This window comes from Gopherus flavomarginatus, chromosome 11 (assembly GCF_025201925.1).
Source record: "Gopherus flavomarginatus isolate rGopFla2 chromosome 11, rGopFla2.mat.asm, whole genome shotgun sequence".
Taxonomy (NCBI): domain Eukaryota; kingdom Metazoa; phylum Chordata; order Testudines; family Testudinidae; genus Gopherus; species Gopherus flavomarginatus.
In genome coordinates this window covers 15,542,584-15,559,433 of record NC_066627.1, presented here as the reverse complement: position 1 = coordinate 15,559,433, position 16,850 = coordinate 15,542,584, and the positions used below count along the sequence as shown (strand labels likewise).

The following is a 16,850-nucleotide window of genomic DNA, read 5'->3' as shown; positions in this document are numbered from 1 at the left end:
AGCCTCCATGAAGTCCATCAGGGCCTTAGATATGGCTTCATATTTTATATTCAAAGTGCTTGGATAGTGTGGTGACTGTGGCAGTACAAATTCCAAGATAGATAGATTCAGATATTTTTTCATTCTTGTGTAATTCAATTGACTTCAGTCGAGTAAGTGTGGATTTTTACTACTGCATAAACAGACTGCACACGATGGCAACAGTGTTGTCATCAGTTGATTATATTTATAAGGAAACAGGATAAAACCACAGTCAAGGGAGACAGACAGTACTCTTATTCTTGGTGAATAACCTCCACCCAGTCAGCTTTCTAACTGCATCTTTGATCTTCTTATTCCTCATGCTATAGATAATCGGATTCATCACTGGAGGCACCATGGAATAGAGAACAGCCGCCAAGATATCCAGCCCTGCTGTTGAGCTGGAGGTGGGTTTCAGATAGGCAAAGGAGGAAACAGAAAGAAACATGGAAATGACAATGAGATGAGGAAGGCAGGTGGAGAAGGCTTTATGTTGGCCCTGCTCAGAGGGCATTCTCAGCACTGTTTTGAAGATCTGAACATATGACACAATTACGAAAACAAAGCAACCTACGGCTAAACATGCACCAAATGCAATAACCCCAAATTCACTGAGGTATGAGTCAGAGCAGATGAGCTTGAGTAGCTGAGGGATTTCACAAAAGAACTGGTCCACCACGTTGTCTCCACAAAAGTTTAGCGCAAATGTGTTCCCAGTGTGTAGTGCGGAGTAGATAAGACCACTCATCCAGGCACTTGCAGCCATTTGGACACAAGCTCTCCTGTTCATCACTCTCTCATAGTGCAGAGGTTGGCAGATGGCGATGTATCGGTCGTACGCCATGATGGTCAGTAAGGCAAGATCTGATGAAAGAAGGAACATGAAGAGAAAGACTTGGACAATGCATCCAGAATAGGAAATCAACCTAGTGTTGCTTAGAGAATTAGCCATGGATTTGGGGACAGTGACAGAGATGGAGCCGAGGTCTAGGATGGACAAATTCATCAGGAAGAAGTACATGGGGGTGTGAAGGTGGTGGTCAAAGGCTACAACCATGATGATGAGAAGATTACCAACCAGTGCTGCCAGGTAAACCAATAGAAATAGAACAAAGTGCAAAATCTGCAGCTCCCAGATGTCAGAGAATCCCAGAAGAAGGAACTCAGTTACAGTCGTTCGGTTGGACATTTTCTCTCTCAGTACATTGGGTGATGGCTGTGGAGGGAAGGAGAAGGGCATTAGGGCAGGATTAGAGTCTCAGAGGATTGACCCTGACTTCCCTCTTCGTAATATCTCATGATGCGAACGTCAAAGGAGCATAGGGTTTGTCACTTCCATTCACTGTGGGTGGTGAGTGATCCCCACCACAGAGATTCAGAGCACTAATCAGGGGGTTGTCACATGAGTGTAAAGTGGCATAGCTCCCTTAAAGTCAATGAGGTTGCATCAGTTTACACAATTAGAGATTCCTGCTGGGAGTGCAAGCTCTGGGGTGGGGCTGGGCATGTGAGGTTTGGGGTGCAGGAGATTGCTCCAGGCTGGAACTGAGGGATTTGGAGAGTGGGAGGGGGGTTAGGGCTGAGGCACAGAGTTGGGGCATGGGGAGAGGCTCAGAAGCGCAGGTTCTAAGCAGCACATTCCTCAAGTGGGTCGCGGAAACAGTGGCATGTCCCTTTCCCGGTTCCTATGCAGATGCACGGCCAGGGGTCTCTGAACACTGCCCCATCCCAGGCACCGCCCCTGCAGTTCCTATCGGAGCACTGGGGGGGGCGTCGGAGTGTGTAGGAGCTGGATCAGCACCATGCCATGGCTTCCAGACGCTGCATGGTGTGGCCCCTCACCCAGTAAGCCAGCTGGAGTACCAGAGCAGGGCCGAGCCACGTGATGTGACCCCTGACCCAGTGCCCTGCCTAGCGTGCCAGAGCGGCCCCCGGCTGGAGCACCAGAGTGGGGTTCCGCTGCATGGTGCGGCCCTGGACTCAGTTCTCCAGCCAGAGTGCCAGAGTGGAGCAAGCCCCAGACCCTGCTCCCCAGCAGGAGCTTGCCTTTGTTTCAAGGGATGGATGGTCTGTGTTTTATTACGTGCATATTCTGTGCATTCCTTTAATATATTTGTGCTTAGCTGGCAGCAGTGTTGTACAATCAATACAGTGCTAGACCAGGAGGTGTTCTGATGTCTCTGACCTAGAGTATGCACCTTCACACCCTACAGTGGGTTTGTGTTCCCGTGGCTAATCCATGCCCCTACCATTTCTACCACTGATTACTCCATTTGAAGCATCCTAGCTTGAGCACAGCTAGTGCGTATCTGTCTACCTAAACTGGGAAGTGTGCTTGCAGTTGCAGTATAGATGTACCTATACTAAGCAGTGGTTCTGCAGAAAAAGACCTGGGGATTACAGTGGATGAGAAACTGGATATGAGTCAGCAGTGTGCCCTTGTTGCCAAGAAGGCTAACGGCATATTGGGCCGCATTAGTAGGAACACTGACAGCAGACTGAGGATAGCTAGATTATTCCCCTCTATCTGGCACTACTGAGGCCACATCTGGAGTATCGTATCCAGTTTTTGGCCCCACACTACAGAAAGGATGTGGACAAATTGGAGAGAATCCTGTGGTGGTGAACAAAAATGATCAGGGGGCTGGGGCACATGACTTACGAGGAGAGGCTGATAGAACTGGACTTGTTTAGTCTGTAGAAAAGAAGATTGAGGGGGAATTTGATAGCAGCCTTCAGCTACCTGAAGGGGGGTTCCAAAGAGACTGGAGCTTAGCTTTTCTCATTGGTGGCAGATGGCAGAACAAGAAGCAATGGTCTCAAGTTGCAGTGGTAAGAGGTCTAGTTTGGATATTAGGAAACACTATTTCACTAAGAGGGTGATGAATCACTGGAATGGGTTACCTAGGGAGGTGGTGGAACCTCCATCATTAGAGGTTTTCAAGACCTGGCTTGACAAAGCCCTGGCTGGGATGATTTAGTTGGTGTTGGTCCTGCTGTGAGCAGAGGATTGCACTAGATGACTTCCTGAGGTCTCTTCCAACCCTAATCTTCTATGATTCTATGATTGAAGGCCTTTGCCAGAGTGAAAAAGGAAAACTGAGAGCCCCTTTCTGGGGAATAGATTCACACTTAAAATGTTAAGTTTTTGGCAATTTTTGCTTTAAAATGTTTGTTTCTCAGAAGCCAAAATACAAACATTTGGGATTTTGGGGACTTCTATTAAAAGTCTGCATTTTTTTGTGACAAAAAAATTCTGACAAGCTTTAGGTATTTGATTGAATTGATAGCAAAAGTCTTAAAGAGTTCCAAAAATACTCCATACATATCTACTTAAATATGAGCTGTCTTATATCCTAACTCATTTAATTGAAAGAGCAAACTTACTGTGTTGATCTCTGTGGAAATTTTCCCAGCTTGTGATGCATTTGATTCTCCAGCACTAGCAATCACTGGTCATTATCTATCAGTCTATCATGCCCCCATCACTGCATTATCCACCAGCTCTTTCATAGTCCCTTTCCTGGATTTCCTGAGTTGCTGGGTCTCTCTGCAGTTTCTAGCAGACAGGGATCCACTCCATAGATAGGTGCTCCCTGCTCCCCTCCTCAGGCAGGCTTGATTGAGAAGCGAAGGACTAAATGGGGTGAGGGGCTGACACCCCTCCAAACCCTAGAGCTGATTCTGGCTTGTGAAGGCTTCCATCAGTGTCACAGACCAGGATGTCCTTGCTCGGAGGCTAAATAACAAAACCTGCTCTCTCGGGCAGGGAGCCCAGCTCTGATCTCACCTCAGGAGCAAACCCACTGGTCACCATGCCCTATTTGACCATATCTCCACAGAGGGGAACAGCACCTGCCATGGATCTCACACAATAGCAGCATCCTTGCAAGGACCCTTGGCTAAAAAGAAGGCAGGGCTGATGCAAGAGGGTTTCCCAAGGCATTTTCAGAATAAAATATATATTTAAAGCACAAATATGTAACCTAAGATAGATCAAAGCCCAGTGGCATAAGAGTCCCAGCTGGCCTGGAGTTGTCTGTTTCTTCATTAACTCCACATGATTACCTTTGGGGGAGCAGGGAAGTTTTTCTCCTGCATTGCATCAACAGCTCTTGAGATGCAGCCACTAGCAGAACCCACAGCTTAGGCTGCCCTGGTTGTTTAAAATTGGTCACTAAGAAACAGCCAGAGACAAACACTTAAAACTGAGGGCCAAGTCCTGAGCTGATGTAAATTGCTATAGTTCCATTGACTATCAGGGTAGCTAGACTTTTTTATGCCAACTGGGCAGCTGGACCTTTGATTTCAAAGGAGCTACAGCTCATTTACAGAAGCTTGGAGTCTGAACCTTTGATTTCAGAGGAGTTACCTTGATTTACACCATCTGGGTATCTGATCACATTGACTCTAATAGAGCTATAACAACTCATAAAACTGGGGAGCTGGCCTATTGACTTCCATTTTGCTACCGTCAATTTACACCAGCTGTGTGAACTCCTCAAGCTCTGTAATAGTCTTTACCAAGGAATCACATGCGGTCCCCTTGGGCGTTCCAGTTTATCTTGCCACACAGGCAAATGAACTATGTGATATGCAGTCACTTTACACCTAAAATCACAGCAATAATCAGGTTACTCCCAGTCCTAAAGTACCAGTCACTTGCCCCAGGTCTATTGTACTCAGATCTCAAACCAAAGACAGTGCTTGTAGCCAATCCTGTACAATTTATTAACTAAGAAAATAAATGAGTTATTTACAAGGTTAAAACAGGAAACACACACACATAGATAAATTAGTTTTAGGTTTAAAAAGGTCATATAAACTTCTATAATAGGCAGCTCTATATGTCCTTTATGGCTGACCCGTGCCAAGCACTAGGGGGATCTCTTGCTAATGTTTAGGAATCTTTTCTGCTCAGAGTCCACTTAGCATAAAGATCACAGTTTCTTCTTGTTAGCGATTTTTATCCCCTTCACCCCAGAATCCAGACTGAGGGGATGAGTTCATGCACAGGCCTCTCCTTCCTGGAGAGAGAGAGGAATGTAACCAAAAACGTCTCTGTCCTTTGGTGCTGCACAATGACTCATTTGCCTTCACTGGGCCATCTTGTGTGCAGAATAAGCACTTTACCTTAACTAAATATTTTTTTTTGTTTGGTTTGTTACACAATTACAGAGGTTTATAATTCAATCACTTTATACCACGGAATATAGAATTAATACATGCAGCATCCTACCAGCATTCTGTAAAGTTTAAACACTAAATACGTTCCTATAACAATAATCTCTCTTTTAACTATACTAACCCACAGGCAAGCCAGACTGGTTTCCAGCTCTGGATTTGTCAGCTTTCAGTGAGGCCCTGGGACTGTGGCATGAGCTGGCATCTAGTCTTCCAGTGTCATAGTAGCATTACAACAGACAGAGGTAGAGCTGACATGCTTTTCATTCCCCTCTTGGGTTAGGCATGGGAGTCATGCAGATAAGTTTGTTTATGTACATAGGAATGTCTTTGTATCCTCCTGAGAGATCTTAATGAAACTTTTATGGAGATACTCTGCAATCCTCTCCTGAAGATTTTTTGGAATAGGCCTTATCTCTTTCCTCATGGTAATGTTTTCTTATGCAACTCCACAATGAGTTCAGTTGGTATCATTGTAGTAAACAGGCTAGCAGCATATGGCCCTGGGTGGCTTTGGCTCATTAGCAGCAGCTGTGTTCTCTCTTCCTTTGTAATCATCAGGTACGAGATATCAGCTAAAATTACCACCCACTGTGGAAAATAGTGCCAGTGCTCTGTGCCATCATCCTTGTACTCATACCCATGGAAATGGGAGCTGGAATTGTTTCATGCAACCAATATTCCTTTCACCTGCTTCACCCCCAGTGGGCCTTATTCACCAGGACTGGGGATAGAGAGCAGTGCTGTGCAGAGGTGCTCCAAAGCTGGCTGGTCAGTAAGCATGTCTTATAAAAAGTTTTGATTGGAATAAGGAAAGGGAGTTTTCCCTTTCCACTGTGACTGTAAATCCAGTAGCATATCTGTGTTTTTATCAGAAGTTGCTGCTTTTGTGGTCTTGAGATGGCCCTCTCCATACACACAGAATCGCTGACCCTGAGGAGGAGGAGAAAGAAGAGGACTAAGGGAGACATAATCATCAAGATCCTGTAAACTAGTGTAGCATCAGAGAGTGAGCAAAAGGTCTGGAGGGCTGACATGGCAGACAGCATGGAGAAGGAAAGAATGGACAGGAGAAAGGCCCAGAACTACTAGCAGGACGTAAAGAAGAAGATGCCAAAGGTCATAAAGGGTCTACTCAGGCAGAAAACCCAAAATCTACAAGACCCTGGTTGAGCCACAGGTTCAAAAACCTAGACTCCCCAGGCTTTGCAATCCTTGGAGAACTCCAGGGTTGCTGCTTCCTATGTGCTCTCTCCCCTCAAAACATTCCACACAGCATCTGTCAGGGTTCCTTCCCCACTCTGAACTCTGGGGTACAGATGTGGGGACCCACATGAAAGACCCCCTAAGCTTATGTTTACCAGCTTAGGTTAAAAACTTTCCCAAGTCATAAACTCCACCTTGCCTTGAACAGTATGCTGCCATCACCAAGTGATTTAGACAAAGAATCAGGGAAAGGATCACTTGGAGTCCTATTCCCCCAAAATATTCCCCCAAGCACTGCACCCTCTTTCCTGGGGAAGGCTTGAGAATAATATCTTCATCAACTGGGACAGCTAAACATAGACCCAAACCCTTGGATCTTCAGAACAATGAAAAATCAATTGGGTTCTTAAAAGAATAATTTTAATTAAAGAAAAGGTAAAAGAATCAATTCTGTAAAATCAAGATGGTAAGTACTTTACAGAATAACAAAAGATTTAAAAACACAGAGAATTTCCTCTCTAGGCAAAACTTTAAAGTTACAAAAACAGGGATATACCTCTCTTAGCACAGGGAAAATTAACAAGCTAAAACAAAAGATAACCTAACATATTTCTTTGCTATTACTTGCTACTTCTGCAATATTAGATGCTTAGCTTAGATATGGCTTAGGACGATGTATTTTCCCTGCTCTGGTTCCTTGTTGACTCTGGGAGAGATAGATAAAAAAACCTTCCCCCACAGATTTGAAAATATCTTCTCTCCTTATTGCTCCTTTTGGTCAGGATATCTGAGCTTCTTAACCCTTTACAGGTAAAAGAGGAATTAACCCTTTACAGTGTAAAGAGGGATTTTATGTTACCCTTAGCTGTATGTTTATGACATGCCCCCCAAATCATAGACAGTGCTGGACAGTCTGCTCCACACTGGTTGTGAGTTCTTCTTGGAGCTCTAGGAGAAAACAGAATTAATAAGACATATGCACCTTTAGATATACTACTGATTATGTACAAACTAACAATATTTTCCACATTTCAAGGATGATTTTAACCAGTTGATTCTGTGAAACATTCACGGGAGAGTGCATCAGCCACTTTGTTAGAAGTTCATGAAATGTGTTGTATTTCAAAATCAAAATCTTGGAGAGATAAACTCCACCGAAGAAGTTTTTTGTTATTGTCCTTGACGTTATGAAGCCACTCTAGTGCAGCATCATCAGTTTGCAGATGGAAATGTCATCCCCAAACATAAGGGGGTAGCTTGTCCAGCACATATACAATGGCGTAACATTCCTTTTCACTGATTGACCAGACATTTTTTTGCTGAGAAACGAGACAGGATGGAATTCTTGATCTGGTCCTTCCTGCATTGACACTGCTCCCATACCACGCTCGGACGCATCTGTGGTTACTAGGAAAGGTTTGTCAAAGTCTGGGGCCCTTAGCATAGAGTAAGACATGAGTGTTGCTTTAAGCTGGTTAAAGTCCTTTTGACGCTCTTCAGTACACTGAAAGGCATTTGGCTGTTTCATTTTGGTTAGATCTGTCAGTGGGGTGGCGATTTGGCTGTAGTACGGTACAAATCATCAGTAATATCCAGCCAAGCCTAAGAAGTATTGCACCTGTTTCTTTGACTTTAGGACCATCCATTTTTGAATAGCATTCACTTTGGCTTTTAGGGGGTTTATAGCTCCTTCACTCACCTGATGTCCAAGGTAAGTCATTCTGTTTAGGTCTATTTGACACTTTTTTGCCTTAACAGTTAGTCCTGCCTGTCTGATGCACTTGAAGACTTTTTCCATGTGCTCCAGATGTTCTGCCCATGAATCGAAAAAAATAGCCACATCATCAAGGTAGGCAACTGCATATTCTCCCAATCCTGCTAGGAGACCATCTACAAGTCTTTGGAAGGTGGCGGATGCGTTTTGCAGCCCAAAAGGGAGCACATTAAATCCATACAGCCAGACATGGGTGATGAAGGCTGACCTTTCCTTAGCGGATTCATCTAGCAGTACCAGCCAGTTCCCCTTGGTTAAGTCTAAGGTAGAGATGAACTGGGCACATCCCAGTTTCTCCAATAGCTCATCTGTGTGTAGCATTGGATAGTTGTCTGGGTGAGTTACAGCATTTAGCTTATGATGGTCCACGTAAAAGCGCATTTCCCCATCTGGTTTGGGAACTAGAACCACTGGAGATGCCCATGCACTGTCAGAGGGGTAGATTACACCCATCTGTACCATATCCTTGATATCTCATTCTACAGCAATTTGAGCTTGAGGAGACACCCGGTAGGGATGGACTCTAATTGGGTGAGCATTACCTGTGTCAATGGAGTGGTATGCCCATTCAGTCTGTCCTGGGGTGGCTGAGAACATCGGCACAAAGCTAGTGCATAGGTCCTTGACTTGCTGTCACTGCATACAGCCAAGGGTCATGGAGAGGTTCACCTCTTCCATGCCACCGTCACTTTTTCCTTCGTAGTAGACACCTTCAGGCCACTCAGCATCATCTTCTTCCCGGGCTGTAAACTGACAAACCTTTAATTCTCTGGAATAAAAGGGCTTTAGAGAATTAGCATGGTACACTTTAGGCTTTAGGTTTGAGGTGGGGGATGCTATGAGATAGTTAATAGCTCCCAGGCACTCTCGGACCATGAATGGCCTTTCCCATGATGCTTCCATTTTATGGGCCTGGAGCGCCTTCAATACCATAACCTGGTCCCCTACTTTGAAAGAAAGCTCTCTGGCATGTTTATCATACCAAGCTTTTTGCTCTTCCTGAGCCTCTTTTAGGTTTTCTCTAGCAACGGCTAAAGAGTGTTGGAGGGTGTTTTGTAGGTTGCTTACAAAGTCCAGAATGTTAGTTCCTGGAGAAGATGTAGAACTCTCCCATTGCTGCTTCACCAACTGTAATGGACCCTTAACCTCACGGCCATATACAAGTTCAAATGGTCAAAACCCTAAACTGGAAAGAGCAACTGCTGCAACACTATGTCCCAATCATTGGAATGCTCATTTATGAATTTACGTATCATGGCCCCTAAATTTCCATTAAACTTCTCCACCGGGCCATTTGTTTGATGGTGATAAGGCATGACAACCAAGAGGTTCACCCCATGATCTTCCCACAGGCTTTTCATGGTCCCTGCCAGGAAATTAGTTCATGAATCCATAAAGATGTCAGAGAACCAACCTATCCCTGGCAAAAATGTCTGTTAGTGCATGGCACACACTTTTAGCCCTGGTGTTTCTTAGCGCTACTGCTTCCAGACATCGGGTAGCAAAATCCATGAAAGTCAGTATGTACTGCTTTCCTCTGGGTGTCTTCTTTAGGAAAGGACCCATAAAATCCACAGTTACTCACTGAAATGGAACCTCAATTATGGGGAGTGGCTGGAGAGAGGCTTTGACCTGGTCTTGGGGTTTTCCCACTCTTTGGCACACCTCAGAAGACCAGATATAAGTAGAAACATCCTTGCCCATTCCCTCCCAGTGGAATGACCCCTCCAAATGGTCTTTGGTTCTGTTCACTCCAGCATGGCCACTAGGATGATTGTGGGCTAAGCTCAAGAGCTTTACCTGGTACTTAGTTGGAACTGCCAAATGTCTCTGAGGATGCTAATCTTCCTGGTGCCCACCAGGAAGAGTTTCCTTGTATAAAAGTCCTTGTTCTACAACAAACTGGGATCGATTAGAAGAGCTAAGAGGCGGTGAATTGCTCCGTGCCACTGTCCAAGCTCCCTGGCGGCTGTCATCTGCTTCCTGCTCAGCCTGGAACTGTTCCCTTGATGCTGGAGACATCAGTTCCTTACTGGATTGTGGACCTGGGCTTGGTCCCTCTGGAAGCGATGCAGGTGATGGGGCTGTTTCCGTTGACGGTGAACTGCTCTCTCCTGGTGCACTATGTGGTATTTCAGGTTCTGGCTGAGCCTCTTGTGTAGGGTTATCTGCTGCTGCTGCCAGTGCAGGCTCGGTGGTGCCCTCTGGTGTTGAAGTTGTAGATGGGTTTGCAAGCACTGGACTCAGTGCTGGCAATGGTTCTGCTGCTGGTTGTTTCGACAGTTCCGGTTCTGGGACTGGTGTTAGCTGGGTCTCTGGGACTGGATCCGACTGTTGCAGTCGATGACAGGGAATCCAGTTCCACAACCTCTGTCTGGGTCTCTGGTAACACAGACGGGGCCCTGGTGGAAGGCTCAGCAACAGGGATAAGTGTGAAGGCTTGCTCAGCCTGGCTGCCGTTGACCATTCCCACCCTTTTGTCTAGCTTCACATTGTTGACCAAATCTTCCCCCAGCGGCATGGGAATGGGATAATCATCATAGACTGCAAAAATCCACATTCCTGACCAGCCCTTGTACTGGACAGGCAACTCAGCTGTAGGCAAGTTTAAAAATTTTGACATGAACTGTCACTTGGGCCTCAGAGATAATGAATTTGGGGTCCACTAAGGATTGGTGGATAGCTGACACCTGTGCTCCAGTGTCTCTCCACGTTATAACCTTCTTCCCGCCCACACTCACAGTTTCCCTTCACTCTCAGGGAACCTGGGAGGCATCTGGGCCTGAGGACATTGGGTGTGACTCTGGTGTAATGAACTGCAGTCTGTTGGGGTTCTTGGGGCAGTTGTCCTTCACATGCCCCAGATCATTACATTTAAAACCACCCAGATGACTGCTCTCTGGGATGAGGTGGGTTGCTGGAGACTGCTGTGGTGGGACAATGCTTTCTAAGCACCTAAAAAGGACGGGATAAAATCTTACTGGATTTTGGTTTAAAATAATCCCACCACTGCCACCATGTCAGGGATCCTTTCCCACTGTGAACTTCAGAGTACAGATGTGGGGACCCGTATGAAAGACCCCTTAAACTTATTTACCAGCTTAGGTGAACAGTAAGCTGCCACCACCAAGCGTGTTCCAAATCTTAGGGGAGAGCCACTTGGAACTCTGCCTTCCCCCAACTATTTTCCAAGTCCCTAACCCCCCTTTTCCTGGGCAGATTTGAGACTAATTCCTCCCCCTGACCAAGTCCTTACACCCCTTTTCCTGGACGGGCTTGAGACTATACCCTCACCAATTAGTCCTGGTGTACACACATCCAAAACCTTTGGATCTTAAAACAATGAAAAATCAATCACGTTCTTAAAAGAAGAGTTTTATTAAAAGAAAAGGTGAAGTTCATGTCTGGAAATAACTTTACAGGGTAATCAGATTTAAAGAGCCCAGAGGAACCAGCTCTAGCCTTAGGTTCAAAGTTACAGCAAAACAGGGATAACCCTCCCTCTAGAAAAGGAACATTTACAAGTTGACAAAACAAAGCTAAAACTAACATGCCTTGCCTAGCTGTTACATAAAAGTTTGAAATATGAGAGACTTGTACAGAAAGATTTGGAGAACATGGATTGATGTCCGGTCCCTCTTAGTCCCAAGTGCGAACTCACCCCAAAACAAAGAGCACAAACAAAAGCCTTCTCCCTCACAACCCCAAGATTTGTCCCTTTATTGGTCCTTTGGGTCAGGTGTCAGCCAGGTTACCTGAGTTTCTTAACCCTTTACAGGTAAAAGGATGTTGGTGTCTCTGGCCAGGAGGGATTTTATTGTATTGTACACAGGAGGGTTGTTACCCGTCCCTTTATAGTTATGACATGGCCATTTTCTGATAAAACTTTATTGCAGTCCTGACATTTGCTTGTGATCCCCATGTTGACTCTGAGAATCTCTGCCTACATGCATCCACTATAAATCCACATTCTTCCCAACTCTGAATCTCAAGGTCTCATGTGGCCTCTGTGACTCTTGGGAACTCTGCAGAATAAGGGCTGCAGGCAGATAAAAGGAGACTGTGGTTATAGAGGGATATTTTGTGAGCAGCACATTACTATTCCCTCACTCCAGGATTAAAGATACCCGCTGTTGGGATTTCTCTGGTCTGCTGAAGACGTAGAATTTAGAAAACTAAAGAAATTCCTAACAAACATGTCTCTGTTAATGCAGAGTTATTTTTTATTTCATATCAGTAATTTAAGGAGGAAATAATTATAAGTGCATCATAAATATTATCCTTATTATTGCCATTTTCCCTGCAGATATACTGTAAAAATACTGAATGGACCAGCAGAACCTTACCACCACCGTGACTGAATTTGTTCTACTGGGCCTCACTCAGAATTGTGAGCTACAGTATTTTCTTTTCGTGGTCTTCTTTATTGTCTAGATCACCACCTGGCTGTGAAACTTCACCATCATCATGACTGTGATTATTGATCACCATCTCCACACCCCCATGTACTTCCTGCTGGCCAATTTGGCTTTCCTAGACATCAGTGACTCATCGATGAATGCTCCCAAATTGCTGTTGAATCTCCTCTTCCAACGCAAAACTATCTCCTTCAATGAGTGCATCCTACAGATATTCTTCTTCCACTTCATTGCTGGTGCTATGGTCTTTTTCCTTGTGGGGATGGTGATTGATCAGTATGTGGCCACCTATAAACCACTAAAATACTTGATAATCATGAACCCTGGCAGTGTATGGGTCTAGTGACACTGGGGTGGTTGGGTGGATTGGCTCACTCTGCTGTTCAGATTCGACTGCTTCTCCAGTTACAATTCTGTGCTCCCAACGTCCTGGACAATTTCTATTGTGATGTCCCACAATCATCAAACTAGCCTGCACTGATATCCACATAGTTGAATTACAGATGATCTTCAATGGCGGAGTATTGCTCATCATAGTATTTATCATTCTGCTCAGTTCATACAGTGTCATCTTAGTCAAGATCAGGACACAAGTCATGGAAGGGATACACAACGCGCCGTCCACTTGTGGAGCCAACATCGCAGTCGTGAGCTTCATATTTGTACCCTGCATCTTCATCTATGCTTGACCCTTCAAGAAGTTCACCCTGGATAAGGTGGTCTCCGTCATTTACACTGTAATCACTCCAATGCTGAAATCAATGATCTACACACTGAGAAACAGCGAGATGAAGAAGGCCATCAAGAGTCTGATGAGCAGATTCCTGTTTGCAGGGAGGAAAATAAATATATAATTTATCTCTGAATTATCATTTCAAATAAAAATCAGATCTCAACATAGCAGAAAGCAGATGTATATGCTGTGTGAAATATGTATCTCATCACAGAGAACACATACTTCACACTCATGGAAAATTTTGCTAACAAATGATTTACAGGCAAAAGGGAAGATTCTATATTGAAGTCAAAGATGCCAGCTGGTGTAAATTGGTTTAGCTTCACTGTAATCAATAAGCAAGATCCCCAGGTTGTGTAAATTGACATAGAGTCATTGGAGACAATAGACCAGATCCCCAGGTCACACAAATAGATGTAAGTCCATTGGAGACAATGGGCCAGATCCCCAACTGACATATCTGGATGTAGATCACTGAATGACTTCCGCCAGCTGTGTATCTCACCCTGAGAATTTCTGGTAGAAATTTTTTTAGGAATGATTTCAAATCATGAAATATCTATGAAAACCAAAGGGAGAGGTTGCAGGGGAGACTTAAAGACCTAGACAAAGGAACTGACAGGCTAGTGAAGAGAGTGAGTGGTGTTCTGCCAGTGTTCTGTTGTTCTGGTGCCTGTTGGGGATTTGTTTTGGTTTGTGTTTCCGGGACTAACAGGTGTTATGTGGGAAGGTTATGACCGATACAGAGGCAAGAGTGAAAGACACAATGAAGATGACTGGATTTGGAAGCTCTGGCATGTACATGATTCTGGAGGGGGTACCTGAAAAGAGTTTTGTCTGCATGAAGTGCCGCCTGATACAGCTGAAGAAGAAAAGATCTGAGGACTGGAGATGCAAGTGGAAACTCTGGTAGAGTTTAGAAGGGGGTCCGAGCAGATGATGATGAAGCAAAGATATAAGGAGATTGAAGGGAAAAGCTCAGACTTGCAGATGGAAGCAGGACCAAATAATTCTGAGGGGAGACTGCTGGCTGAGGAAAGTGGGCGGTGGAAGCATGTGACTAAGAGAACCAGGCAGAGGAAAAGACGGGCTAGCAAAGGAGAAACAGAGCTCAGGAACAGGTTTGCAGAGTTGGAAAATGAAGAAGGGGCACAGCAGGTGGTCACTGAAGGTGATAGGGCAAGGAAGAAGAGAAGAGCACCTAGTCCTATAGGAAGAGGGGAAGGGTCAATGGAGACAACACCAAATATAGGCCCCAGGAGGATACGGGATGGGTTGCGGAGGATTTCAAGGGTGAATAGGAATCAAGAAGACTTGCAGCCAGTGAGAGCAGGGGATAGACCGGAGAATTACACTGTCACCAGGAAAAGGCAGGTCTATGTGACTGAAGACTCCTTACTGAGAAGAATAGACAGGCCTGTAACTAGCGCTGATCCAAAGAGGAGAAGTGTGTGCTGCCTGCTGGGTGCTAAGATACGGGATGTAGACCTGAGGCTGAAAAGGATCCTAATGGGAGTGAGAAAGAATCCATTGATTGTCCTTCATGTGGGAACGAATGATACAGCTAGATTCTCGCTGGAACGTATCAAGGGAAACTATGCCAGACTGGGGAAGACGCTTAAGGAAATCGAGGCTCAGGTGATCTTCAGTGGGATTCTGCCTGTTCCTAGAGAAGGGCAACAAACGTGTGACAAGATTATGGCGATCAACAGATGGCTCAGGCAGTGGTGCTATAAGGAGGGCTTTGGGATGTACGGCCACTGGGAAGCATTCATGGACAGAGGACTGTTATCTCGGGATGGACTTCACTTGAGTAAGGATGGAACTAGACTTCTAGGATGGACGCTGTCACAACTGATTAAGAGAGCTTTAAACTAGGAATTTGGGGGAGATGGTTCGGAGATGTTCAGGTAATCTCCAAACCGGAATTTAACATTGAGAGGGAAGAAAACAAAGTAAGAGAGGCTATAGCCATGGGCAGAAGAATGGACATAAGGAAGAAGGGTAGTGTAGATGCCAGACTAATAGGTGATACTGGTGGTAGAATGTCTGTGCCTAACCGGGTAAAGAATGTCAGTGAAGCCAAACGGCAAAAAATAAGATGTCTGTAAACTAATGCGAGGATCCTAGGTAACAAAATGGAGGAACTAGAGCTACTGGTGCAGGAAGTAAAACCAGATATTATAGGGATAACAGAAACATGGTGGAATTGTAGTCATGACTGGAGTACAGGTATTGAAGGCTATGTGCTGTTTAGAAATAAAGGCAAAGGTGGTGGAGTAGCACTGTATAGCAATGATGAGTTTAACAGTAAAGAAATAAGAAGTGATGGAATGGATAAGACAGAGTCTCTCTGGGCAAAAAACACATTGGTAAAGAAAGCTACTAGATCCTCCCCTGAGATAGTGCTTGGGGTGTGCTACAGACTGCCGGGATCTGATCTGGATATGGATAGAGACCTCTTTAATGTTTTTAATGAAGTAAACACTAATGGGAATTGTGTGATCATGGGAGACTTTTAACTTCCCAGATATAGACTGGAGAACAAGTGTTAGTAATAATAACAGGGCTCAGATTTTTCTGGATGCAACAGCTGATGGATTTCTTCACCAAGTAGTTGAAGAACCAACAAGAAGGGATGCCATTTTACGTTTGGTTTTGGTGAGTAGTCAGGACCTCATAGAAGAAATGGTTGTAGGGGACAACCTTGGTTCGAGTGATCATGAGCTAATTCAGTTCAAACTAGATGGAAATATAAAAAAAATAGATCTGGGACTAGGGTTTTTTATTTCAAAAGGACTAGCTTTAAAGAATTAAGGAAATTAGTTAGGGAAGTGGATTGGACTGAAGAACTTGTGGATCTAAAGGCGGAGGAGGCCTGGAATTACTTCAAGACAAACTTGCAGAAACTGTCAGAAGCCTGCATCCCAAGAAAGGGGGGGAAAATCATAGGCAGGAGTTGTAGACCAAGCTGGATGAGCAAGCATCTCAGAGAGGTGATTAAGAAAAAGCAGAAAGCCTACAAGGAGTGGAAGATGGGAGGGATTAGCAAGGAAAGCTACCTTACTGAGGTCAGAACATGTAGGGATAAAGTGAGAAAGGCTAAAAGCCTTGTAGAGTTGGACCTTGCAAAGGGAATTAAAACCAATAGTAAAAGGTTCTATAACTATATAAATAAGAAGAAAATAAAGAAGAAGTGAGACTGCTAGACACTGAGGATGGAGTGGAGGTTAAGGATAATCTAGGCATGGCCCAATATCTAAACAAATACTTTGTCTCAGTCTTTAATGAGGCTAATGATGAGCTTAGGGATAACGGTAGGATAACAAATGGGAATGAGGACAGGGAAGTGGATATAACCATATCTGAGGTAGAAGCCAAACTCACACAGCTTAATGGGATGAAATCGGAGGGCCCAGATAATCTTCATCCAAGAACATTAAAGGAACTGGCACATGAAATTGCAAGCCCATTAGCAAAAATTTGTAATGAATCAGTAAACTCAGGGGTT

General features: G+C 44.6%; 1 protein-coding gene and 1 pseudogene across 1 annotated transcript; one reads left to right on the top strand and one right to left on the bottom strand.

Moving 5' to 3' along the window:
- Positions 1-253: 253 nt before the first annotated feature.
- LOC127031325 (olfactory receptor 14I1-like) lies at positions 254-1,222 on the bottom strand. Its single transcript, XM_050918072.1, has one exon. The coding sequence runs from the start codon at positions 1,208-1,210 to the stop codon at positions 254-256; it is 957 nt and encodes a 318-aa protein (XP_050774029.1). The 5' UTR covers positions 1,211-1,222.
- Positions 1,223-12,511: 11,289 nt separating this feature from the next.
- Positions 12,512-13,457, top strand: LOC127030871 (olfactory receptor 4D1-like; annotated as a pseudogene).
- The last annotated feature ends 3,393 nt before the right edge of the window (positions 13,458-16,850 follow it).

Bases quoted from the DNA above. Each gene is read 5' to 3' on its own strand.
- LOC127031325 (XM_050918072.1), bottom strand. From the start codon at position 1,210: ATGTCCAACCGAACGACTGTAACTGAGTTCCTTCTTCTGGGATTCTCT.